General features: G+C 38.6%; 1 protein-coding gene across 2 annotated transcripts; it reads left to right on the plus strand.

Annotated features, from left to right (window-relative positions):
* The first annotated feature begins 1,743 nt into the window (after window positions 1-1,743).
* On the plus strand, window positions 1,744-26,222 carry IFRD1 (interferon related developmental regulator 1). 2 transcript variants are annotated; one of them, XM_007089147.3, is made up of 12 exons: window positions 1,744-2,304; window positions 6,084-6,188; window positions 6,342-6,426; window positions 7,211-7,335; window positions 9,154-9,311; window positions 11,999-12,049; window positions 12,131-12,309; window positions 12,396-12,504; window positions 16,803-16,937; window positions 20,705-20,833; window positions 21,230-21,325; window positions 23,094-26,222. In XM_007089147.3, exons 1-12 carry the CDS (start codon window positions 2,214-2,216, stop codon window positions 23,181-23,183), a joined length of 1,353 nt encoding a protein of 450 aa, XP_007089209.1. In that variant the 5' UTR covers window positions 1,744-2,213; the 3' UTR covers window positions 23,184-26,222. The 2 variants fall into 2 exon arrangements, with proteins under 2 accessions (XP_007089209.1, XP_042826168.1); XM_042970234.1 differs by lacking the exon at window positions 1,744-2,304 and adding an exon at window positions 2,406-3,158.
* Window positions 26,223-27,623: the final 1,401 nt, after the last annotated feature.

Below are 27,623 nucleotides of genomic sequence, written 5' to 3' on the forward strand. Positions count from 1 at the left end.
CTTGAATTCTTGCCCCCTGAAGAGCATCTTAGAAAAAGCTGTGTGGCCTGTGGTGATATAATTAGTGGCGACAGAGCATTACAAAGAGTGCTGAGAGTTGTGAGGAGGAAGAAACAATTCTGGTTAGAAGCTTCGTGAAGGAGGTGGGGGATTTGAGCTACACCTTGAAAGATGGCTAAAATTTTGTAAGGTGAAGGTGGGAGGAAGGACGTTACAAGAACATGGAACAATGTGAAAGAGAAAATGGAGATAGGAGAGCAGAGTTGTGTCCTGGAAATGACAAGCAAGAGCAGTGTGGCTGAAGAACAGGATGTGTATGGGGGCAGCAGTGAGAGATGGAGCTGGAAAGGGAGTCCAGGCCAGGCTAAGAGGGTTGGCATTTCACATATTAGTAATGGAACCAAGGAATGTTTTTGAACAATTGTTAAATTAGTGAATTAGTAAGACAGGGATACATAAATAAACCTGGCAGCATCATCAAGCACGAAACCTTGGTGAAACAACTGGAAGATCTTTAAGTGTCCAGGTATGAACTGAGGCCACGTGTGACTGGAGAATGGGTCATGAATTTGAGTTTTATTGTAAAGCCCATTGTTTTGGGAGGGCATTAATTAGAGAGGGGAACCATGTATGAAGTTGAGTTTTTATTTTATTTTTTTTAACTTTTATTTATTTTTGAGACAGAGAGAGACAGAGCATGAACGGGGGAGGGTCAGAGAGAGGGAGACACAGAATCTGAAACAGGCTCCAGGCTCTGAGCTGTCAGCACAGAGCCCGACGCGGGGCTCGAACTCACGGACCGCGAGATCATGACCTGAGCCGGAGTTGGCGGCTCAACCGACTGAGCCACGCAGGCGCCCCTGAAGTTGAGTTTTTACTTTGGACATATGGGAGGATAGTAGTACTGTGAACACACAAAGGGCAGACAGGAAGAGGGAAACAGTTCTTGTTTTAGTGATACTGGATTGAGGTGCAGGTGGAACATTCCGGTGGAAATGTGCTACAGGCAGTTGAAAATAAGAGGAGCTCAGGAGAGGTGCAGTGGGGGATGAGTCACCTATATTGAGGTGAGTCAGTGAGTTCGGTCTGTCATAAGCATGACAACTAATAACAGGTCCTAAATAAATAACAAATGTAACAAGGAAGACATATCTAGGAGCACCTTGGAAAATAAAAAACACTGCAATATTGGTATTTATAGTTTATGTTTGTTTTACCATCTGTTAAATTCTCAGAAACCAGACTGACCCGGCAGGTATAATTGTTAAACGACACATTCTTGTGTAGAAATACGACTCTTGCGACACTGAATCGCCAAATCTTTCTAGTCTGTAATAGGAGAAATACATAAACTACACGACTAAGTAAATTAAAGCACACCTTTTTTGGAGGTGCACACAGCCCTGAACCACAGCTCAATGATAGATATTGGTGATCGCTAAACGAATCCAACAACTAAAACCTTGGGGGTGTTCTCGAGCAGGGGTATGGCTGTGCCCGAGCGAGATTGCAGAGAAGCAGGGTAAAGGTTAAACAGAAGAACTCCAGCCTCTGGAGAAAGATGAGCTAAGCTGATTGCGTAGCTCCCAGTTGGAAGCTGGCCGTCGTCATCATGCATACTCCCTGCATTGCTCATCACCCACGATCAACTCAGTCTCTTCCAAGGCGGGGCTGCTGGGAAGCAGGGGAGGGGTCATGAGGTGGGAGGCAAGCCCGTTGGGAGGAGACAGAAGGCCAACCCCTCCCCGGCCCCAAAGGCCTACTACATTTCCCAGAATTAAGTGCGGTAGCTAAGAGTCACTCCCTGGGCGCTGCCGGAAGACTTGCGACATGGGATTGGTAGTCAGGATCCGTCAGCCGCCGGAGGTAGGACTCTGGTCGGGAGATCTATGCGGATTGGTTACTGGGTGTTCGAGTCCTGCCCACATATGGTGACGACAGGCGGCGGTCTTGCTACTTAAGGCGTCGTGGCCCAACCCGCCCCGCCTTAGCTCCCGCGCTAGAGAGAAACATGTATCGTTTCCGATCACAGCTCTTCACCGGGATTTCTGCTGCTGCCACCGCCCACTCTTACCCCCGCCGCTTCTCGCCTCTGTTGTTAGCTGTAGACTCGCCTCTTAGCCGCCCTCCGCACAGACGCACGAGTAAAAAGTGCAGCTCCATCGGCTGATCTTTGCTAAGCCCTGAGTTTAGGCGGCACCGGGCGTCCCACGATGCCGAAGAATAAGAAGCGGAATACTCCCCACCGCGGTGGCAGTGGTGGCAGCGGCTCAGGGGCAGCTGCAGCGACGGCGGCGACAGCAGGTAAGGGGGTATCCCCGTCGCCGGCATCCCAGTTGCCGGCCGGACTAGCGAGTCTCTTAGCCTCGGGCAGCCTGGGATTTGTAGTTCCTTCCCTTTAGACATTTGTGTTGGCTGGGCGCTTTAGTTGGCTGGCGAACTACAATTCCCAGCATGCCCTGGCGACAGTACCTCGCGCGATTTGGATCTGGCTTTCGAGCCGAACTCTTAGGCACCGGCCGTGGAGGCGGGGAGGGGGGCGAATAGGTCCTAGGGTCTGAGAGTGGGTCGGAGACAGGGGTGAAGGGTTGCTGGGCGGGAGAGGCACTGTTTTCAGAAGCTGGTGCTTGCTCTTCAGAGCTCGCCCTGACGGAGGGTGGGGTCGAGTTAGGATTTGCGTCTGGGCTGTCAGTGGTCGTCTTTGACCCCCAGACTCCAACATGGAGTTCTCGGGAATGCTAAACGTCCGGCGGGTTTGGCCGGGTTCTTGCGTCACGAGGCCTGGACCTTGAGCTGTGGGGCCGACGTGACGCAGAGGCGCACGTGTGGCATCCCGTTCCGCTGCTTTCCTGGGCATCCCGCGTGTCCATCTGGCTGGGCGCAGGCGTAGGAGGCTTGGGGCCACTGTCCCAGCCTAGGCTCTATTCCTACCCCTGACTGGCACCTGCAGAAATCCCGAGCCCCCTCCTCCTCTTGTGGCCAGAGGGTCCAGGCGACCTCCTCCCCGGGGCAGAAGTCGCGTTCTCCTTTGTGCTGCGTTCTATAGGTTCTGTGTTCTGAGGCCGGAATAGGCGGGGTGGCGAGGAGCTCTGATTGCAGTTGGCCAAAAGTTTAGGTTTTTGTGTTCTCACAGCAAAGTTGAAGCTTTTCCTGAATGGGTAGGTGCTTCAATGAATTAATGATTCTGTGCTACTAACTATAGGGGTAAGAATAAAGGACTTCAAAGCGGAAAGTCCTACGAGACACCACTAAACTCAAATCGAGTATTAAGTTAAACTGGGTGAAGTCAATTTTTTGATGGAGATTTTGAAGTTAAATACTGGAATATTCTCAGACATTATCCCATCGGAACTACCAGCCGTTTTGTATTTGTCAACAGAGTTGCAAATCCGACCCACAGAATGATATGCCTTTGTTCATTACTGAATAGCCCAATTTTCTTGTTAACAAGAAGGATGATTGGAAACTAGCATTTAAAGCGCTTTCATATAGGATTTATAGCAGCACGAAAACTCGTGTTCATGTATTAAACATTTAATAATTGACAATAGGAATGGATTGTTATAAGTGCAATTTTTTTCTTCATATCGCTCTATATTTTGATTGTATCCCTTCGATATTCGTGAAATTCATTTTTGATCAAGATGTAAAGTACAAAATTAGTTTGGTGTGGCATATGATTGCTCTGTGTCAGTTGAGGATACCTCTGTACTTTTCTGTTGTTAACCTTTTCCTCCTCTGAAGTAAATCTGAATTCTGTCTGGAAGGCTCTTAGTTTATTCTCCTTTAAGCTTGACTTTTGTTGATGGAATAAATGGTGCAGAGCTGCAAGCCAAAGTCATTTAAAATTTGTAACGATGTTACTAATGGCTTCCTTGAATCGTAAACAAACCTTTTATTCCCTGTGAAACTTCCTGTCTAAGCTTCCTTTCTTCGTGGTACTAGCAGAATAACGTCAAGTGGCAGTGGAGGATTGCCTTTCAAATTTTACCTCTAGGCTCTTTCCTGATCTTTAATCAGCCTGATTATTTTCAGGAAAAAAAAAAAAGTATATTTAAACACTGAATTTTAGCATGTTTAAGTAAGTGGAAAAGAATTCTTTGATTAGTTTATAAAACTGTACAGGTTTTGAATGTCTTTGGAAATTTACTCTAGAACTTGTTAACTGTGCTCACCTCTGATAAATGGAGTATGCAGGTGGGATTTACTTTTTTAAAACCTTAATTTGATTCCATGTGAATGTATTACTCAAGTGAATAAATAATAATCGAATAGAAGAGATAAAAAGTTGTCACAAACTTGTACTAATTTATAAGCCACTTACTTACTGGTATTTTTAAATGACACCTAGAAGAGATGGGATTCAGATGAGATTTTAACATGTACAACTAAAAGATAACCAACTTTTCTATCACTTTAATTGGTTGCCCATTTAAATTCTAAGTTCATGCAAAGTTCTAGGAAGCTGATAAAATTGACAAGTATGCATACTTGTTATAGCACTTAATTTGAAGAGAGCATTTTTTTTGGTGAAAGAACAAAACCTTGTAAGTAAGCCCCCTAAGAAATAAGGACTATATGTGTCTAGAGTGCTACTTAATTAAAATTACTTGGGAACACAAGGTGGGTGAGTTTGATCTAGATATTAGGCGTTCATTCATGGTTCTTTTTCTTGGTTTTTCTTTAACTTCTCTTTCCCTGGAGTCTTGGAAACTGATTGAAACTTAGAGAAAGAGCGGGGTAAATGTTGTATAGAATACGTTTCTTGGCAGTTTAGAAATAGACTGAATATGAAAAGGAAAAAAATACAAATTGTTGAATAAATGTTAGTATTATTCAGATGACTCTCAACCACAGCCATGACTTCACATCATGAAGACAATGAAGATAGATCCAGAAATAGAGAATGATGTCATAGATCCTTGTTTATGTGTTTGTTTATTCCTGCCATAAGGACTCTGATTAATATGTTGTGGTATCTTGGCTTCACTGCTTATTCTTTATGCTTTCCTACTTTGATTTGCAAAGTTTATTCCTTTGGGATAGCAAGCAAATTTGAAGGCCGCTTGCCACTTTATATTGATTTAAAAATCAGGCAAATCTCTGTTCTGATTAAAAAAAAAAAAACTCTAGAAAAAACCCTAGATTTAGCAGTTTTAGAGAGGATTTAAACAACAACAACAACAACAACAACTTTTCTTAAGGTGGTAAATTTCTTGAACATACGCACCTGGTGATGTTTGGTGCAGTCTTTGATTTTACTGATAAGGGAACTTGGGCTCAAAGAAATCAGGTGACTTAGAGTCATTTTGGGGGCAGAATTTGGGATGTAGTTTGATTCACTGCTCAGTGTAATTCATAATTGGGCAGTACTTTTATTAATATCAAATTCCTGCCAAAAAAACCCCACTTAACTATGGATTTATTTTTTTTTAAGTTAATTTGAGGAGAGATCCTAGTTTTAAAAAAGATTTTTCTAGTAACAGCCCTGATATTTTTAAAGTGTTGGATATGTTAACCTTTATTTAGAGGTGAACTATATAACAGGCTTTTATATTAAATACCAAAATTTCTATTTTACTTCTGTTTTTCCCTCTTAACTCGTTTTCTTTAAAACTACCATCCCTTAATGTCTTAATTCTTCCTCATGTGGCAGGTAACCTAAAAATCCATTTACCATGTTTGTTTACTGTCATATTTGTTCACTAAGCTCAGTCATTCTCCTTGAAAAATACACTTTTCTTATTCTTGTGATCTATGATCTCATACTCTATCTGGATCTATTTTCATCGTCTTCATGATTTAATGTCATGTTTGGAAATAGTTTTTTCGTCCATAATAACCAGTTTTTGACATTTCTGAAATTGATGTAGATTGTAAACAGTTGGTGGTCTGAAAAACAGGTGAATTGACTTATTTTAGGAATATTTTAGTATGTTTTTTGTAGTATAATCATCTCTTCACCTAAGTAAGGTTGGGTTTTTATTAATGGATTTTTCCTAAGTAAATTTTAAAATTCCCAACTTAAATATTTGTATATATGGCAACACAGTCATCTCCTTTGACCCTCTTTTACCTAATAGGTGGCCAGCATCGAAATGTTCAACCTTTTAGTGATGAGGATGCATCGATTGAAACAATGAGCCATTGCAGTGGTTACAGCGATCCTTCCAGCTTTGCTGAAGATGGTATGAGTTTTAAATTTAAATTTGAAACTTTAGATAAAGGATGTTTTAGGTGGAAGAATTCTTATAGCTAAAGCATACTATCACCGTTCCCCATCTGCTTTTTTTTTTTTTTTTTAACTTAAATTACAATGGTTAGTTTATATTATTTCTTAGGACCAGAAGTCCTTGATGAGGAAGGAACTCAAGAAGACGTAGAGTACAAATTGAAGGGATTCATTGACCTGACCCTGGATAAGAGGTAGGAACTACTGGAAACTGTTCGTTCTATGTCAGGGATTCTGGCCAGCCACCGTGTATCTTGTATCCACTTCTCTGAACTTCTCTGATCTTGATTTGTTTACTTTGGATGTTTTAATGTTTTTTGTTCCTTTGGACTTCTAATGGGGATAGGAACATACCAGTAGACTTTAGATGGACTCGGATTAGTCATTATACTAGCATAATAGCACATAACTGTATTTGATTATAATTGAAATGGATTCATTGGATTAACAGTTAATTTTCAGCTTGAAAGAACAGCTAAACCCGGCTTTAAGCCTCTTGTCCACTAATTTTGTTGCCTACATGAAAAATAGCAAAGCTAAATTTTCTTATTTCATAGTAGTTCTAAAGCTGACTTACAACACACAGAATTAAAAAGCCCTGGAGATGCAAACATGAACTCTAGACTTTTGTAATAAAAGTGTTAAAAGAAAAAAAAAGTGTGACTTTACTTAAATATGTACTACAAGAGAACATGTCTTGCACATTGAAACTATAAAATATTATATGGTCATTTAAACTTGTGGTTATTAGATGAATAAGCAGAAAAATGTTCTATAAAGCAGCTTAAAATCTTTGTGTAATAAGATGAATTTTGTATGAAAATTAAATTATTGAAAAATGGTTAGAGCTTGATGACAATTACATAAGAAAATGATTTACAAGTCTGTCAATAGAAATGTAGAGGGGACTAGTGGAATTTTTGTAAGTCATTGACCTATGGTACACTCCAGCTGGATCTTTGATTTTGTTTTAAATAGTGCGAAGACCAGGCAGGCAGCTCTTGAAGGTATTAAAAATGCACTGGCTTCAAAAATGCTTTATGAATTTATTCTGGAAAGAAGAATGACTTTGACTGACAGCATTGAACGCTGCCTGAAAAAAGGTACTGTCCTTATTTTTGAGTCAGAGTCACAGAACTAAAAAGGAATTTGCCACCTCTTGGCAGTAACCTTTGTTAAGGAAATAGAAAACTGGCTCACTCTTTTAACTAGGTGTCAAGGAATACACACTATGCTTATTCAAATTCAAAATGAGACTTGTTAGAAACTTTGTTTTTATTTATGTAATAGACAGCTTAACACTAGGATTGTGGTGGATTGTCATCCTTTTTTTGTATTGCAAGAAGTGATTGCCATTCTCAAAGAAGAAAGTCTTGAAAGCTTGTGTCAGATGTCAACAAAAGCCATTATTAAAAAAACCATCCCACTTCATCTTTCTGAAATTAAAAAAGTATTATAATCACATAGCTCATTTTCCCTTGCATGCACTTAAAACATCAATCATACCTGCAGATGACATCATTTTTAGGATATTCCTTGGGATATTTGAATTCTAGAACTTTGTAGTAGAGATTCTGGAATTCATATTGTTGTAATCCTAGAACTTTTAAGAATGAAGAGAGGGGCGCCTGGGTGGCTCAGTCGGTTAAGCGTCCGACTTCGGCTCAGGTCACGATCTCGCGGTCCGTGAGTTTGTGCCCCGTGTCAGGCTCTGGACTGATGGCTCAGAGCCTGGAGCCTGTTTCCGATTCTGTGTCTCCCTCTCTCTCTGCCCCTCCCCCGTTCATGCTCTGTCTCTCTCTGTCTCAAAAATAAATAAACGTTAAAAAAAAAAAAAAAAGAATGAAGAGAGACATTAAAGATGAAATCTAGTATCACCAGACTTCAGCTTTAGGAACCACCAAAATTAAAAAGACTTGGGGCTGCCAGCTTAATTATTTTGCCAAGTGAGGACATTGTGAGGATAATGACTCTTCATCATTATCTCTTTGTTAACAAAATATTTTTAGCACCAGAATGTGGGAAGCCCACATGCTCTTTTAAATTGAGTGAGCTTTATTAGCTTTATGTCTTTGTTTTTCTCATTTTACCTTACGTGAAAGCTTTGTCAATGAATGGGTATTTGGAAACCTTTCATCCATTCCACCTCTCTCATTGTACAGAATAAAGGCCTAGGAAATGGGAGATTGGTCTAAGGTTATATAACTTCTTAGTGGTATCGTTGATAGCAGAGCCCGCTTTTCTGAGATGTTACAAAGGCTTTTATAGAGGTGTTTACATTGAAACTATTTTCCTATAATGATAGTTGGATTAGATGACTTCTAAAAATTCCATTCCAGTCTGCTTATTTTATAATTTTTTTGTTTGGCAGGTAGTAATTTGCATTTAAAATCTGCCCAAACCCTTTGGTGTCTGTAGTTTTTGTATGGTTTTAACCTTGTTTATTTTTAAAAAATTGGGATGGGGCAGGGGGGACCCTGAAGGTTTAGGCTTTCTCACGGGCTGTGTACATCTGAAATGCTTCAGAGATTAATGCAGAGGCTACCTGAGCACAGTTCTGTGAGTACATGAAAGGTTTGGAAGGTCAAATCAGCTGAAACACGTTATTTGTAAAACAGAACACGTTTTGTTATAGTACTTGCTTAAGATAGGTATTGATCTCCATTTTACTTCTGGCGAAATATGTTTTGAGAATAAGTCATTTGGCTAGTAAGTGGTGTGGATATAGGATTTGAGTGAGGTCTGTTCCCAGAGTTTGAGCTCACTAGGGTGCTGCTCAGGTCAAAACTTGGAACGTACTATGGGTTTTGTAAATGGTAGATGATATTCTGGAATTGTACAGATTTGGGAAATGGCTGTCTTAATAAGGTAGTCTTCTCAAAGTCATTTTTTTCACGGTTGCACCGTTGTTTTTTCTGTAGGTAAGAGTGATGAGCAGCGTGCGGCTGCAGCACTAGCATCTGTTCTGTGTATTCAGTTGGGCCCTGGGATCGAAAGTGAAGAAGTTTTGAAAACTCTTGGACCAATCCTAAAGAAAATAATTTGTGATGGAACAGCTAGTATCCAGGCTAGGCAAACTGTAAGTATGTGATTTTTTTAGTTTATAAATTTATCTAGGCGTGACAGCCAGTGACTCTGATGAATGATCTAGGAAAGTTAGATTTTTTAAACTAGCAGGTTTGTAATTAACATTTTATTTTCATTTGTCTTTTAGTTTGAGTGAACAGACTTAGCATAACAATTGTTTTCTTAAATTTTCTTTGATGCCATAGAATAGCCCAGATAGATTTCTACACCTTTGAAATTGAAGGTCATACACTAATAGGGAATACTCTATTGGGTTACTTAGGATGATTGAAGAGTAATTTTGAGGGGTGCCTGCATGGCTTAGTTTGTTGAGTGTCTGACCTCGACTTGGGTTTGAGCCCCACATCGGGCTGGCTGCTGTCAGTGCAGAGCCTGCTTCGATTCTTCTGTTCCCCTCTCTCTCTATCCCTCCCCTGCTCTTGCTTGTGCTCTCTCTCAGAATAAAACATTAAATAATAAAACATTAAAAAAATGTTTTTTGGTTGGAACTTAAAGAAGTGATCTAACAGTGTTTGTTGGGTGGTTATTTTTTACTCTTAAGAAATGTAATAGGTGTTAAAAAAATTGGCTTGGTGTGGCCGACAAGTCCTTGTGAAAAGCTGAATGCTCTATTTCCATGGGTGGATTTGGGTTGATGTAGGAATCTGTAACTTGTGAGATCCTCATCTAGTTTTGGGGTTTGAAAAACTTTCATTCTCTAATTGTTTGAAATTTATCACTTATAACAGTTGACTTCAAATTGTTTTTTTTGTTTGTTTGTTTTTGGTATGCTTAAGTGATTATCACAAACATCTTTCTGAGTTTAGAAAGTAGATTTGGATCTTAATGGATCTTAAGAATCTTAATGCATCATAAGAATTTAATCTTAGTAGATTTGAATCGTAAGCTGTTTTCCTAATGAGAACCAGTTCAAGTTTTTAATACTTTTAAGAGTGAGTTTTCAAGCTTTCTCTTTAATATTACTTAAAGTAATTGACATTGATCTTTATATCAGATAAACCCTGAAATCTTGGTGGCTTAATAAAAGTTTCTTGCTCATGTCACTGTGTAAGTAAGTAGTCAGAGACCCTGGTTATCCATCCACCCTGTGGCTCTGCCCTACCTTTAGGTCCTCCATATGGCAGCTATGGTAGCTGGAAGGGGAAAAAGAGGACATATGCTCAGGCCAGAGCATATCCCTTTAGCGGCCAGTTCCTTGGTCTACCAGCTGTATGGAAGCCGGGTATAGTGAGGCTGTTTCCCCCAGAGGCAAAGAAATCGAATTTTGGTGACTTCCTAGGAATCTCTGCTCTCTAGCATTTAGTGATCCCAAAATGGCTATACAAGCTTATGCTGTTGACATCCTTTGCCCCCTTTTTGGGTAGTTTCATGCAACTTTTAAGTCATGCAGGACTGGAGAGGTGTTTTTGAAATGTTTGACAGAAAACCCTGTTAGGTGGGTACTTGTAGCGATGTCTTAATTTTCATCATGCATGAGTTTGTTGTCATTTTTTTAAAAAATATGCTTGATGCTTGCCGTGAATTAAAAAATTCCTTGACAGTTCTTATATTAGCAGAGGGATGTAGGCAGTTCTAATTGTTAATATACCTTTTTCTCTTTGAGGCAGCGAAAGGAGAGATGGGGCTTGGCCTGTGCTGCTTGCTCAGGACAAGGGATTACAGATTGAAAGTTTTTGTTACTGAGAATAATACCTAGATTACTTTTTAACTTTAGCAATGTCCAATTTTTACCAGGGTGAAATAATGAAAATAAAATAGTGACACAAAGCAGATCAATGCCTCAAGTGTCCTTATGCTACCAGATCCAAACTAACTGAAACCTGGGTGTGCGAATGGTGACTTTAAAGACTTAACGCTTTAGTGGCACTTGGAACAACATGAGAATTTTAATGAAAACGTGGAGAAAAGGGAAGTGGACAATAATAAAATGTCATAAGTCATAAATTGTTTTCATATGATCTGTTAGAGCAGTGTTCTGAAAATTAATGGCTCCCATTTATGCTACAAGCACATGGTTGCATATGTTTTGTATTCCGAGTCCATTTTATTAAGTAACTTTACCTTTGTAGTCCTATATCATTCCTTTTTCCCCCCTAACAAAAGGCAGTTACAGGATTCCTGACCGCTTTTCAGTATACTTGGAAAACAATGGGATCTGGATTAATGAGATCCTTCTTTAAGCGGAAGTTCAAGGAGAGTTATTAAACTGGAGGAGATTTCTGCTCCTACTGTGCTTATTTCTGGAAAAATGATTTCTTTTGGAAGTTTTCATAGTAGAGTCTATGTAAAAACAAATGAACATAAATGGTTTTAAAAGCCTTGTAACAAACTTAATGTATTTTAAACGTTTTTAGTAGAGTAGGCTTCTTAATCTCCAATGTGCAAACTTCATCTCTTTCTTTGAGTTGGAGTTGGAAGTTTGAAAACTATCTGCTGGATTAATGGAAGAACTGAGAGAAAGAGAAGAACTTAACCATACTCTCAGTTTGGTAGCATAGTTTGAGCTGAAATCCACTTCCCTTAACTCTTGATTCTATATTCTCTCTTTTTATACTCTGCTTGGGAACATTATAGTCATGTAGTTAAGAAAATTTTCACATTGAATTATAAAAGCAGGAAGATACAGAAATAGTAAGAAAATTACAAACATTAATGTCTATATTTACTTTTTTTTTTTAGTGTGCAACTTGCTTTGGTGTTTGCTGTTTTATTGCTACAGATGACATTACTGTAAGTAGAAAACCTTTGACCCAGTTATTTGCTCGTTTCAAATTTAAGATGGTTACCTTATTTAATGTTCTTATGCATTAGGAGCTGTATTCAACTCTGGAATGTTTGGAAAATGTCTTCACCAAGTCCTACCTCAAAGAGAAAGACACTAATGTTATTTGCAGCACCCCTAATACAGTGCTTCACATCAGCTCGCTTCTCGCATGGACATTATTGTTGACCATATGCCCGATCAGTGAAGTGAAGAAAAAGCTTGAGATGTATGTATTCTTTGTTTCATATTTTATGAAAACATACATTGACATGATTGGCTGTGTTCACATAGTAATGACTAACTGTTTTTTAGGCATTTCCATAAACTTCCAAGCCTCCTGTCTTCTGATGATGTAAACATGAGAATAGCTGCTGGTGAATCTTTGGCACTTATGTTTGAATTGGCCAGAGGGATGGAGAGTGTAAGTATTTGATGAATAGAGAAAAAAATATTATATCACAAGGACTGTGATTCTATCATTATCTTCATAATTAAGAGTTAGATGATAACTTCGGAGTATGACCAGCTTGAAAACCAAGTGATTGATTGCCCTGCTTCTTGGCAGTGATGATACAAGTTTTAAGAGCATAAACCAGTAGGGGTTGGTAGAACAACATTTGAGCGTTACTGCACTTACCCTTGCTGTCTATAGAACTCAAATTTAGGGGCACTGTTACCATGGAGAAAGTTGTTTACTACAATCTGTTTGGAACTGCTTGGATTTCTCAGGCACGGGACACATCCAGGTGATTCAGGCATGGATGCCTTATAATAAATGTCAGACAAGTGGATGAAATACTAAGTCAACATAGGTTTGGGATCAGATAAATTTAATCATTGTTTAACTTCTCTAAGCCAAAGCTGGAAACAAGCATGGACCTTTAGACTGGGACATGTGCTTTGTAGTTCCCCATCCACTGTCTGCTTGTCATGTTGTTACTCAATTTGGCTCTCAAAGGTATTTTGTGATAGGTGACCAGCTTTACTGGATTGCCTGATACTGTTCTAAGGTTAGCATTAACAGCCCTGTGTTCCAGGAAACCTCTCGTCTCTGGCTAACTGGGATGTTTGGCACCCTAGTTTGTATCCCCTGTTGTGAACCTTTGGATACTTACTAGGTGCTCTTTAATGTAAAGACAACAACTATACTTCTGGAATGAAACCTTTTCTGGAATTAAATGTGTTGTTTAATAGTGAATAATTCCAAATAGGATTAATAATATCTCTGTTGCCTTTGTTCTTCACATTTCATTCTAGTCCTATGTTTAAAAATAATGTTTAGGCTTGGAGCGCCTGGGTAGCTCAATTGGTTAAGCATCTAACCTTGACTTCAGTTCGGATCTTGCACTCATGGTTTGTGTGTTTGAGCCCTGCATCGGGCTCTGCACGGACAGTGCAGAGCCTGCTTTAGATTCTGTCTTTCTCTCTCTGCCTCTCCCCCACTTGCTTTCTTTCTCTCTCAAAAAATAAATAAAAATAAACTGGAAAAAAACCCAAAACAATGTTTTAGGCTCTTAAAACTTCTATCTAGGAAGTGTCTTTGTTAGGCTTCCTCTAACCTCCCCCTGCCTTTTTTTTTTTTTTGAAAGCTAGCAGGTAGAATGGAAAGAAGCTATTAATGCTGTCAGCGAACGAATGTACTTAGGAGAAATTGGACTCAAGCTTAGCAATCAATTTAATTTTATTGAGCTACTTAATGGCTCCTTAACCTCAAGGCATAGAAGCCCAGATGTCCCAGTTTTTTAATTTTCTTTTACTCTACTGGCTATAAATGGTAATTTCTTTGCTTCTTCCTTTGAAGTGTATCTTAAAAGTAAAGTAATAGTACAATTTAAATTATACATGCTGGATTTTTTAAAATAATTGTGTAAACATACATTTATTATTACTCACATATCTTCTTTGTTCTCCGGGTTTGATAAATTGTAGGAGATAGAGCTAGAACTCAGGTCAGATTAAACATGTTTGGATAAGTCCCTATCTAAGGACAAAAATGAACTGAGTTACAGAATAGAACCTCGTGTTTTGTTTGCTATTTTTGTTAAGTAAGCTTTTTGAAAGTGAGTTTGTGGTATTGGGTAGGAGTAGATGTAGGGCGTTCAAAAAATTAAACCAAGTGTTGATGAATACATAGGCTGATTTAAATTGTGGTTTTAGTAGCAAATGCATGGCATGGAAATATTCAGAGCCTTTGCTAATGTAAGTTTCCATGGCGAATTAGAAATTGTGAGAGCTCTCTCTCTAGTTTATTATGCATATTTGCTCTGTAACCACATAGGTAGGTGTGTGCTCTGGAGCCACACTCCCAGGTTCAGATCTCTTTTCTACCCTTACTAGTTGGATAATTTGGGCAACTTCTCTATGCCTCAGTATCAGTATCTTTGAAATGCAGAATAAAATAGTAATTACCTCATAAGGTTGTTGAGAACACGATAGGTACAGTATAAGTGGTAGCTATTACTGTTAACTCTTGATTAAACTGAGTATTACTTCCCCTCTCTGGCAGTGGTCTAGTAGTGGCCTTTTAGGAGCTCTCTAGGATAACTTACAATAAGACCGAGACTGTTCACTAGGCAAAGTTACAGATCTTGGGAGCCAAATAACATGCTGACCCTGGAAGACATACCAAAATATAGCATAGACCTTCCTTGATTCTCCCATTTTTATACCCTGCTTAACCTGACAAAGGAAGTGCTTCAGGAGAGAAACAGACACACACCCTTGTGTGATCATGATTCTGCTATTTTCTTTTTATATTTGATAGGAGTTAAAGTGTTTATTTGTACCCCAAGAGTCCAATTTTCATTTGTCCCTGGATATATAGTTTACTATATAGTTATCCTAAGCCCCAATAAGTTGGCTTTCGGATGCTATTTATGGACTGTTTTTGTTTTATATTTTCTTTCTTTTTAATGCCCAAATGTTTTGGAGACATTTCCCTACAATATATAACATTTGTTTTTTCCAAGTTAGTACTATATTGAACTCAGTGATTGATACCGTAACTAGATTGAGTTTTATCGGTTGCAGAGATCAATAACTGGGATTTCTTAACGTCTGTATGGTTGGTAGGTTGGGCTGTGTAATTTTCTGTTGGGAAGAGGGTGCGGGTGCGGTCCTGTGCATTTTAGGATGTTGAGCAACATCTCTGGCCTCTACTCATTAGATGCCCGTAGCAACTGCTCCTTCCTCAGGTATGACCACCAAAAATGTCCCTGAACATAGCCGAATGTCCCCGGTGGGTCAGACTAGCAGTGGTTCTCAGTTCTTAAAACAAGTTAAGTTAATATCTAGAGTTTTCTTAATTTCGTTTATTTTCCTATATGTATTGTAAGGTTTTCCATACATTTTTCTTTGAGAATACTATAACAGAATGAGTAGCCAGTGAAATGAGTAGGAAACTTCCAGTGTCTGAAATGTACTTGTTTCTACAAGTAAAACTTTATGAAAGCATCACATTCATTGGAATTTATATACATAGAGATAAACATGACTTTCATCTGTTTTAATAAAACCTCATCAGCTTTGGTAGTAGATTTTCTAGATGCAAATCTTAAGGTATTGTTCCAGTTACTCAGACATAGGAGGTTGATTTGGAACATTTGAAGAAAACTTGTTGAAATAGTTAATAATACACAATCTCTAAAATATTGACGATAAGAAAATATGTACTTAAAAGTTGGGGTATCAGTTGTAATTTTCCACCAGTAATAATAAATTTTAAATAATAAAATCTCTACCAGTTTAATAATCTTTTTCATTTTAGACTTTAAAAGAAATTGCATTTATGCTTTTTGAGCTTAAACAATTATATATACAATTTGAAGAATATCCAGAATAAGATCTACTTATTTTAATAGAACAAGTTAAATGATTATTATAGCTAATGCAAAAAATATTAAACAGCCATTAATAAGTGGAACTGGAGATTGTTTACTTTCTGGTTTCTCTAAGTGTCTGCTCTAATTTTGGTCAGCTAAATAACTTTGAATCATTTTTTAATGTGTTTATAAAATGTACATAGGGAATAAAAACACTCAAAGGTACTTCTTGAAAGTATAGCCATTGTTAAACTATAACAAGGAAACTCACAGTCAAATCAGGGCAGTAGCAAATAGTAGTACGTTTTGTGGCTTCTCTTCAGAGGGGATTAAAATATCTTCTTAGCTTGAGTAACTTAAGTACATGAGGTGTACACCTGAGTTAAATGCTTGCTTATTTGAAAAATGAAGAGTAAAAAATTAGGTGTTTTAAGCATTACTGATAGCTTGTACTTTGGGAATAAGAATATTTGGAATTCTGGGATTGTGTGCTTTGGGGACTGAAGAGCCAAAGGATAGAAGCTGTGTTGATATTTGTGGTATCTGACTTCCACTGAACTTTGAAATCCCAGGAATGTCTTGAATACGGTAGGAACACAATAAGTATTTGTTGACTGTATCTGGATATAGTTGGGAGGGGAATGTTAATTGGTTAGTGGTAGTGTATCATCTTGTAGTCACCATTTCTGGATTAAAATTTTCGCACGATGCTATAAATGTGTGAATGTGTGCCTGTGTGCCAAGATCTCTAAAGAGCTCCAAGATGTGTGGTGCTCCTTTTACCACTGCTGGGTGATTTCCAAAGTGGACTGTTCTTTGTTAGCGCTAGGAAAGGTTGGGGTGGTGGTGGCGGGGGAAAGGAACCCAATAACAAACTAAAATTGTTTTTCCTGACCAGGACTTTTTTTATGAAGACATGGAGTCTTTGACTCAGATGCTTAGGGCTTTGGCTACAGATGGAAACAAGCACCGTGCCAAAGTGGACAAGAGAAAGCAGCGGTCCGTGTTCAGAGACATCCTGAGGGCAGTGGAGGTAGGTCTCTCAATGCTACAATGCCTACTCATTTTGAATGAGATTGTTTTAGGCTAAACTTGGCAATAGGGTCATTTTGTTGGTTGAACTTCACCTTTGATCAAAATAGTTTCCTCATTTTAAGCCTGGAGGGTATTTTTAAAACATATATATATTTTTTAAACAAAGGCAAATTTCATTTTGATGCATAAAGCTACTTTTTTCTTAGTTTAAAAAATACAAAGTGTATTTCCCTTTGTTGTACTTGTCATCATTTAAACAGTGGTGCTTAGCACATACATATTTAGTACAGCGTTCTCTGTGAATAGTGAATTATTGCCTACCCGTCAGTACTTTTAAGCAAAGACCTTTGTATTCTCCCTAGGAAGCCTAGGTGCTAAAAACTGAAATAACAAAACCCAGCATTTAAGTAATGTTTTAAAATCATCTGATACTTGAGTACCTTCTACAGTCTTCTAACCTGTTTCAATCTACCTGGCAAATAAATTGATTTGGAAACCTTCAGGGATTCGATTAGAAGGCACAGTTAAAAGGAACTGCAGGTTAAGGGCAGTTTTACTGTGGAGAATACCAAAGTCATTAACATTTTCTTTTATTCCTTTTTTTTTGGTTTGACCAGGTAAGAAATATTTCTTGCACATAAAGGATAAATATCTCAGGTTCTTACTATCCAATAGGGCAGCTCATTTAAGAATAAGTGTGTCACCAGAGTCTTCAACCTGGCGTGTATATGAAAATTTAGAATGGTAATTAAAAAAAGTAAAGATGCTAAGATCCCATTCAGGTCCAGTTTTGAAATAATCCAGTGATTCTCATGTATAGCCTGCTTAAGAACTTTGTTCATTTTAATCCAAGTAAAACTTAGGGTATAAATTAGTATAGAGATCTTCAGGGATCTATGCATTCCAGTTAATGCTAACTCTAATTACATTATAGTAATATTTTATATTTACTCTGGTTTTTAGAATCTGAAAAATAAAAGCCCCCAAGCTCGAGCAGACATCTATATTAAAAATTGATCCTTTTGATCTTACAATTTTAGTGTGGTGGTGTCCCCAAATTAAGCAAGGCATTTTCTTGAATAACTACAAACTACTCCTCTATTTGGATAATGTCACCGCCAAAGATAAGATAATGGAGTGTTCTATGTTTTCTGGATTAGACCTGATGTTAGATTTTCTGTCTTGATGCATCCTTTCTGGATCAAAGATTTTAAGGCTCAGCAGGATCTGAGCAGACCCTGTTGACAAGCCCCTCGACCTGAGCAGCCACAGCACGCAGCACTGATTGTCCTAAGACACAAGCCTTCACAGGCCTCTCGTGTGCCCCAACCCCTGCCCAGCACCTCCTACAAGTGAAAGCCCTTTCTTTGCCTCATAATTCTTCCCTGCAGTGCTCTCCCCTTAGGCCTTCTCCACCCTCCCCTCTCCACCTCAGGATTTCCCTTCCTCCCCTGCCCTTTGCCTGGGTTCCCTCTTCTCCAGCTCTGCTTCAGTGTACCTGCTGAAGAAAGGTCTGTCCTCACTGCCTTGCTAAGTGTTCTTGTTTCTTAACTTTCACTGGAACCCAGCTTTCTCTGAAGGACCCTGCTTCCTTGATGGATCTTTTCAATGAAGCTGATTAAACTGCCATAGAGGAGAGTTCTCCATTTTAGGTGTGCTTGTTGCTGCCCATCCTTTCTTTTCATCTGGAAATCTTTCTTTAAGCTCATGTATTTCTTAATCAGCAAGCATTTAATACGTTAGGTGCCTTGATATAAAGTTTTCTTATTTCTGTTCCATTATAACACTTAAGCAACACAGTTATTTTTTTAAGGAAAAATGGAGACCAAAGGCAGAAAGAACAGTAAGTAGCACAGCTGGAATTTGAACCCATTGTACTGTGCCATTAGCAGGGCCACATGCTGCAAATAGGTCAAGTGAGAGAGAGTGAAGGAAGTGTCCATTGGATTTGTCAATTCGGTCATTGGTGGGTGACCTTTATAAGAGCAGCTTTAGTAGAAGGATGTCAAGAAAGCTTGACTGAAGGGGATTGGAAAGTGAAGCAGTGGAGACGTTGTGTTTTGACTGTTCTTTTTTTTTTTTTTTTTTTTTTTTAACGTTTATTTATTTTTGAGACAGAGAGAGCATGAATGGGGGAGGGTCAGAGAGAGGGAGACACAGAATCTGAAACAGGCTCCAGGCTCTGAGCTGTCAGCACAGAGCCTGACGTGGGGGTTGAACTCACGGACCGCGAGATCATGACCTGAGCCGAAGTCGGCCGCTTAACCGACTGAGCCACCCAGGCGCCCCATTTGACTGTTCTTTTTAAAAACGTGGCTGTAACTGGAAGGGGAAAGGGTCCATCACTGGATTGTGGGAGGGTTTTGTTGTTTTGTTTTGTTTTAGATGCTGGGTGTTTTAGATACTCCCTTTATGGGAGAAGGAACCAGTGGAGAAGGGAGCATTTGAAAATACAAGTTTATAATTTTAGTTTGAGGGTATGATGATAGATTGAGAGTATGATGTAAGGAGTATGATTTGCCTTGAATCGGAGAGATTTAGGAGAGGAATAGGTTATGATGCAGATGAGTTTAGACAGAGCTCTTTCCTGGTGTCTCAGTGTTTCTGAAATAAGAACGGCTGAAATTAGTAGAACCCTGTTGGGTGTTTTTTCAGTTGTGACAGACCAGGCAGTTTGTGCTTCACAAACATGCTTTATCTTAACACTTCTCATAACTCTGTGGTATAGGTATTGAAGGCTCCACTTTACAGGCAAGGGAACAGACCCAAAGGGGTTAAATTAGTTGCCAAAATGACAAGCCAGTGAATGGCACACCCATGTAAGTCTAGATTTCATGTTCTTTTCTATCACATTATATAATGTGTCTGCTGAGAAGGAAGGGGGCTAGGTAGATGTCGGGGAGCTGATTGAAGTGGTCAAGTTCCATCTCCTTTGTTCTGTCCCTGTGGTGATCAGCTGCTCTCTTCCTAGTTACTCTTTCATAATCATGATTCATTAAAGAATGGAGCAGCCAGTTTTTTTTCATCCCAAGTTCTGCCCCTGTTCTGGGTGACTCCTCTCTACATTTGGAGGGCCCTTTCCTGTATTTGTTTCAATGATCTTTACTTCCATTTCCTTTATTTCCTTGATTCGCTAGATTCCCACTCATGATTGTACGTTAGAAATTGTCTTCTGGAAAAATCGTTCCATCTCTGAAGTCTTAAACTCCATTTGTTAACCTCTCATTTTTTTAGTAAGTCTGCTCTGAGACCCGTGGAGCCCTCTTGTTGCTGGTACTCTACTTTTTGGTTGGTCTGTTATGTCAGTTCCATTTATCTTCCCTTCCTTCCGTTGACCCCCACTTCTTCTCAGTTTCACTCCTGGTGTGTGGGGGCATCTTGTCTTCTGACTTGTCTTGCAGCATCCTGCTCCTCTCTCCCCACCTCACCCTGTATTTGTAGACCAATATAGATACCTGATTTTTTTCTTCAAGTTTGTTGAGTGTTACTGAAATTTAAAGACATTCACAACACTGTGGTTTTGCCAATAGTATTTATCCGAACTTGGTTGTGCCTTCAAGTCTACTATAAATAGACAAGTTCTGTACCCTTATATTAGGATAATACTTGCTAGTCTGTTCACATCTCAGGGGTGGAGGTATCGGAGTTAGCAGTTTAAACCATATTGTTTACTTGTAAATGTGTCTGTTTAGAAATTGTGTTTCTGTAGGATCTTGTGAAGCCATCTTCATTCCTCTTAAAATTTTTGGTTCTTCTGTTGGCTAGGAACGGGATTTTCCAACAGAAACTGTTAAATTTGGTCCTGAACGTATGTATATTGATTGCTGGGTCAAAAAACATACCTATGACACCTTTAAGGAAGTTCTTGGTTCAGGAATGCAGTACCATTTGCAGGTGAGTGTGAGTGACCTCTTTTCTGTATGTTTGTTTTTAAATTAGGGAGCATTTTGGAATGTAGTTCACTTAATGAGCTTTTGAAGTTAGTTGGATATGGAGATGCTTTCAGCATGGTACAGAGCTGCATTTATTTTTTTTAAAGTAGAATTGATAAGTAGGCAACTTTTTGGTGGAGCATCTGTAAGTTTTGTAGACGACTTTTGTTTATGTAACTTTCTTGGATTCGAGGCATTGGAAACAACTTAGTCTCATAAAGAGAGGAAAATAAGTGACCCAAGTACTTATTTGTAAGCTCCACATAACTTCTATTAATCAGATTTCACTTTATGTAGTAAAAAAGAGCTGATATTTGATAATGAGCCTGATTTTATTTACCTTTCTGTTTTACCGAAGTCAAATGAATTCCTTCGTAATGTATTTGAACTTGGACCCCCAGTGATGCTTGATGCTGCAACACTTAAAACCATGAAGATTTCACGTTTTGAAAGGGTAGGTTTTGTTTTTGTTTTCATCAGAACTCAATGCATCAAAGAAAAGTAGACCGAGGCTTTGATTATACCAGGTGATAGGTATTTAGCGGAGTCTATGGGCTTGTAGTGCTTTATGATGTTTCAGACACAGAATAGCTGTATTAAAATTGTAGACGCTTTATTAAAATTGTAGACACTTTATTTAGAGTATCGGGAGTTATAATGAATAATTTTTATCTATAATCCTATTAGCACAGAAATTATTTTCCTTTCTTGATTTCTTTTATTCTGTTAACTTTTTATAGTTATGAATCAGTACACAGTGTCTTTTGTATCAGATAACTAAGCCTACTTAGTAAGTACCAGATTCATTTTGCAAGCTGAGAAAACATGTGCTCAGAGAGTTTGTAACATTAAATACTAATTAATGTAATTTCACTTAACATTTCCAAAATCCTTAATTATATTTTTATGTTTTTATTGAGGTGAAATTCACATAACCTAAAATAAACTATTTTAAAGTGTAGAATTCACTGGGGCGCCTGGGTGGCTCAGTTGGTTAAGTGTCTAACTTGATTTCAGCTCAGGTCATGATCTCACACTTTCATGAATTTGAGCCCCGCGTCGGGCTCTGTGCTGACCCTGTGGAGCCTGCTTGGGATTCTGTCTCTCCCTCTGCCCCTTCCCTATTCATGTGTGCATTCTCTCTCTCTCTCTTTGTCTCTCACTCTCAAAATAAATAAACATTAAAAAAATGAAGTGTACAATGCAGGGCATTTAGTATACTCAACAATGTTGTGCAACTGTCATCTCTGTTTAGTTTCAAAATATTTTCATCACCACAAAAGGAAACTTATATCCATTAAACATTCCCTTCTCATCCCTCCCCACTCCCCCAAGCTGCTGGCAACCACTGATATATGCTTTCTGTCTCCATGCATTTACCTATTCTGGATATTTCATGTAAATAGATTCCTAAAACGTGACCTTTTGTGTGACTTTTTTCATTCAGCCTCATGTTACCAATGTTCATCCATATTCTAGCATGTCCCAGTGTTTTAGTACTTTTTGTGGCTGAATAACACTCCATCATGTGGATACACCACGTGATTATCCGTTTATCAGTTGATAAACTTTTAGCTTGTTTCTGCTTTTTGGCCATTGTGAATAGTGCTACTGTGAACATTTGTGTACATGTTTTTGTTAGAGCACCTGTTCTCAGTTCTTTTAGGTATATACATAGGAGTGGAGTTGCTGGGTCATAGGGTAGTTTTGTGTTTAACTTTGTAAGGAACTGCCAAACTGTTTTCTACAATGACAACCATTTTGCATTCCCACCAGTAGTGTATGAGAGTTCCAATTTCTGTATCCTTATCAACACTTTTTATTCTGGCTTTTTTTGTTTTATAGCCATACTAGTGGGTGGGAAGTGCTTAACTATATTTTTATAGACTATAGTTAATCATTTTTATAGCCACATAATTGATGATTAGGTATTTTAATATTAATATCTTTACATATATTTCTCTTTTGAATCCCTTCTTGGACGAAATCTTTACATGGGAATACAGGCTGGATTATGACTCTTTGATATGTACTGCCAAACACCTTCTAAAGTTATTGTATCATTTGTAATTGTTTCCAGTAATGAATGAAGGCATGTAGCTATTACACACACATTTGACAATATTTTTATGATTTTAAAATGTTATGATTTTAAAATGTTAAAATATAAGAATATTTTAAGCTTTAGTGATTCACTTGTATTTTCCTTTCCTTCATTTCAGCATCTGTATAATTCTGCAGCCTTCAAAGCTCGAACAAAAGCTCGAAGCAAATGTCGAGATAAGAGAGCAGATGTTGGAGAATTCTTCTAGATTTTCGGCACTTGAAGATCACTTTCTAATTTTTTTTTTTTGGTAATTTCTAATGTATTTAAACTAGAGATAGTTTTTATCTTGGGTTAACATAGATGGCTTTTGTAGCAGGGGTTATAATTTAATGTACAATATTGCAAATGGTGAGTTCTGGTTATTGAATATTCTCTGTAAATATAATCAGTAAACATAAATAAAGTATTTGTAATGTTTGGTCATTTCTATTTATGAAGAGCAAAAATATGTTACTGTACTTGATTTCATAATGAGGAAACCTATCACCCAAGTTTAAATTTCTTATACTGTAGTTGTCCAAAAATATTGATTAAAATGTTGTAAATATACAAAGTACTTAATATACTAGACAAGTGAGTTTTGGATACAATTTTGGGAGCTAATTCTTTTAGAATTCTGCTATATTTTAATTATTAAATGGGACCTAATCATTTTAGTTCTGTCACTGGGGTTGACGAAGCATGAGACCTTAGAGCTACTCTGAAAGGCCATTTGGTCTTTGAGACCAAAGCTAGTGGGAGTTCACGAGGAGTTCAGCATATGCCAGAAAGGCTGCCAACCTTGACCTCTGAGGGCAGTAACACATTTTACCTGCTATAGTCTTACATTTTGAAATAAAGATCTTTTCACACTAAAAGTGCTTCTTTTCTAGTAGAAGAAACATTTATGGGTTTGAGGTACAAAGTTCAAAATAACCAACCTAGATAGGGGGAGAGAGACAAAACTCACTTGTATATTTGGAAGCATGAAGATAGATGAAAGAATGTAGCAATGTCATTGGGTATATCACTGTAGAATAATACTTAGCGCCTCATTGGGATTCTAGTTACTGATTTGTTTGGGTTTAGCGCAGAAAACAGTAATAAGAGGCTTCAGGGGGGGTAACCTGTACACAAGAGAAGAGCCCAGATCCGTGAAGGTGTTCTTCCCAAACCAGGGCTCTTCCTCCCCGACATTCTCAACAACTCCTGGGACGTGTGATGTAGCTTCTTGTTGAAACCGTATTATCTGGCCTGTAGAGTCCCTGTAGCTGCGGCAAGCGTGAGTCCCATCTCTCAGTTTTGGTGCAGAGGAAAACTGCCTCGGAATCCAGAACCGGAGTTCGCTGTTGCCACCTTCTTGTGCTCCCAAGTAGGTCAGAATCCTGGAAAAACGATTGCAAGTAGTTATCGCCCGTAAATTTTCAATTTCATATGTGTATACTATTTTTAAATAAAAATTTTTATTAAGATGATGTATATACATAGTTGAATGGTACCTCAGGGATTGTAAGGGGGAAAGTTAGCTCCCTGCTCCATCCTTTTCCATTTCACAGGGGCCGTTTCAGCCTTTGGTGTTTTTCCTAGGGCCTTGGTTTCAGATTTCTAAGTAATATGCTTATACTGTTGCTGGTTTACTATGTTTAGACATCTGACAGCTTCCTATTTGATAGATGATTTTTCCTTTTTTCTCATTCTGGTATTTTTCCTTAAATTGGCATCGTTGGATTATAGTGGCCATATCTCTGTTCATTCCTGAATGAGTTACCTGTGCTTCCTTACCATTCTCAACATTTTGTGTTGGGTTTTACATTTACATCACTAGTTCTTCCGAAACAGTCCCAAATATGTAAAACTTTTTAGGATCAATTTTCCACAGGGTCAAAGCCCAACCGTATACCTGTTTCAGTCTAAACTACTTTCTTTCTTATCCATGTGTATGTACAACTGTTTCTGAGACTTCATCATCCTGGGATATGTTTTCCTCCCTTGGGCTGGAGTCCACGTTTTCTGGACCCTGTGTCTTTGTTCTTAGATTGCTTGGTAGAGAACACTTCCTTCAGTGAAGGAATGGGTGCCTAGAGGCTCAATTACTTAGACTACCGCATGCCTGAAAGGTAATATGGCTTGGTATATAAAATTTTAGGTAGAAAATCAAATTCAGAATTTTGAAGACCTCGCTCTATTGTAATAAAACTGTTGTGATGTGCAATTTTTATTTCGTTTTGTTATTGGAGGCACTTTAGAGTTGTAAAATTCAGTGATAACTGTGCTTTGGTGGGCCCTGACCCTGCCCAGCCCCCCTTACCTACCCTCTGCCCACACACACACACACACACACACACACACACACACACACAAAACCCACACATACACACTTTGTCCTGGAACCCCATGAAATAACTAGAACCGCTGAATTGAGCCTCTGGCTTTATTTCTTAATCATTTATTTGGGGGGGGGGTAGATTTCTATAACGCAGTTTTTCAATCTTTATGAAATCACCTCCCTGGATTTAGCTCCATACTTCATTCTTGCCTCCAATTCCTAAGCCCGCCTGAGTTCTGCCGTTCTACACATGCGGGTAACGACCACTCTCTTTTCCGTATTCAATACATTTGTTGGAATCTTGTTCAGTATTATTTCTTCCAATTTTCATTCTTGTGGTTTTCTAATTTTAATTCCTATTCTGCCTTTTTAATGGGGTTTTAGGAGGAAGAAGAGAGAAATGAGTTAATCTGTATATTAAATTTATGGATGGGTACATCTCCATGAAATTTATAGATAGTTGCTAGACAAGGATTACTGGGGCTTCAATGTATAAAAATAATTGAGTTTTCTCACAAGTAGCAAAATGGTATATGATAGTTCATATCATATGAACCAGTTCATTCCTTGGTTCTTGATTAATCTTGCTGGTTTAAAGGAATTTAAAATGGTCCCTGCCTACTCAGTTCTTAATGTTTTGAGGCTCAAGCATTGATTTTGAAGCAACCAGCATCCATGATTCAAGTCTGTGATGGCATTTACTGAATTTCCTGGGAGTTGAATCTAGATATGGTAAAATAAAGTGTTTGAAATAAAAACCAAGAAATATTTAAAAGTGCCCCCAGATTATTTCAGGTGAGAATACCTGTTTTCTTCTTATGACTGAACTCTTCTTGATGTGATCTTTCAAGTACGTAATAGATAAAATGAGGTATGTATGTCATCTTTCTTTGCTGTCACGTGCTTCTCCAGAAGTCTAATTAATCGCAAGCCATAAGAACTTTTCATCCCTTTCCCTGGTGTAAAATATGGTTGAATTCAGACTTTGGGGTAAGGAGTTGCTTAGGCTACATTTTCCTCATCCCTGAAGGGGGACTGATAGGGTTGTAAGGTTACAGGAGTGAGAAAAACATACATAGTACATATTCAGAATGAGGCTGCTGTTTCTTCAGAGGTTTGATGGTTTAAGACTGATCAGGTAGCTAGGAGATTTATAAACAGGCTGATAATATAACAGCAAACAAACATTTTCATTTTTCAAGAAATTTGGCATAGCTTTTTAATGTATAATGTACCTCTGAGGAGACAGTTACTAGTTATATTGCTTCCTCCGTGAACTGGTCCCCTGGTACAGATGAAGCTTAAGGAAATGGCATTGCTTTCCCCTAAATGTAGACCGAGGTCCATACTAAATATAAATGTAAAGAAAGTTCCGTGAAGCAAACATTTTCTGATTGACGTACAAACTGTTTCAAAGATCCATAGATGTGTCCATCTAGATGTGCAATGGAAAAAGGTAGGGTTTGGAAAGGACTGCGTATCTGATTACTGCCCAGCCCTTAGTGTCCTGCCAGGATAGTTTGTCCCTGTAGCCTGCGAATGGGACTCACAGGATGGCAGTCCTCACTGTAGCTCCTCTCATGTACACCAGAGGGCAGGCGCTCCTTGGCGTGCCTGTGCGGGAACCCCATGAGAGAAAGTCTGGCATTTCTGAGAAAGCGGATGCATAAAAACTCAGAATAAATAAAGGCTTTGAGTAGAAAGGGAAGTTGATGAGACACAGTGCTTCTCTCTTCTGCAGCGGGTCTGTAGCCATACAATCTCCCACTCGCAATCTTTTTTTGTAGCTTCTGGAAGCACTCGGAGTTCTCTGACGTGCCATCATCCCAGTTAGTATCACCACCTTTCTCTGTCGCTCTTTATTGCAGTCCTCTGGTTGGTCTGGAGTCCTGTCAGAATGGCAGCTCCGGTCCGCTACTGGATATTTATATATGGGAGCATACCGTGGCAGAAGTGCTAGAAATGTGTCCACTTACCCGGTCCCATCAGCCAAATAAGGACATTAACTTCGGTCCAATAACAACCTCAACAGTTACCAATTGAATCAAGGCATGGTGGCTTTTTCTTTTTAAAGCATAGTTTTCAGTAATATAGTCCCTAAAAACCTTAGACATTGCATAAAAAGTATTTGGAAATCTTACACTGCTTGGCTAAATTAACACTAAATATAGACCAACATCATGCCGGGGTTTATGGGCCTTGTAGGAGCACCCGTTCGCTGAAGGAAGGCAAAGACAGGACTACAGAATTCATAGAAAGTTTTACTGTAGTTGCTTCTGAATAGTATTTTTTTTTCTTCCTTTCTTTTCTGGTAACCTAGCAGTCAAAGCTCACATTTTT

This window comes from Panthera tigris, chromosome A2, assembly GCF_018350195.1.
Source record: "Panthera tigris isolate Pti1 chromosome A2, P.tigris_Pti1_mat1.1, whole genome shotgun sequence".
Taxonomy (NCBI): Eukaryota; Metazoa; Chordata; class Mammalia; order Carnivora; family Felidae; genus Panthera; species Panthera tigris.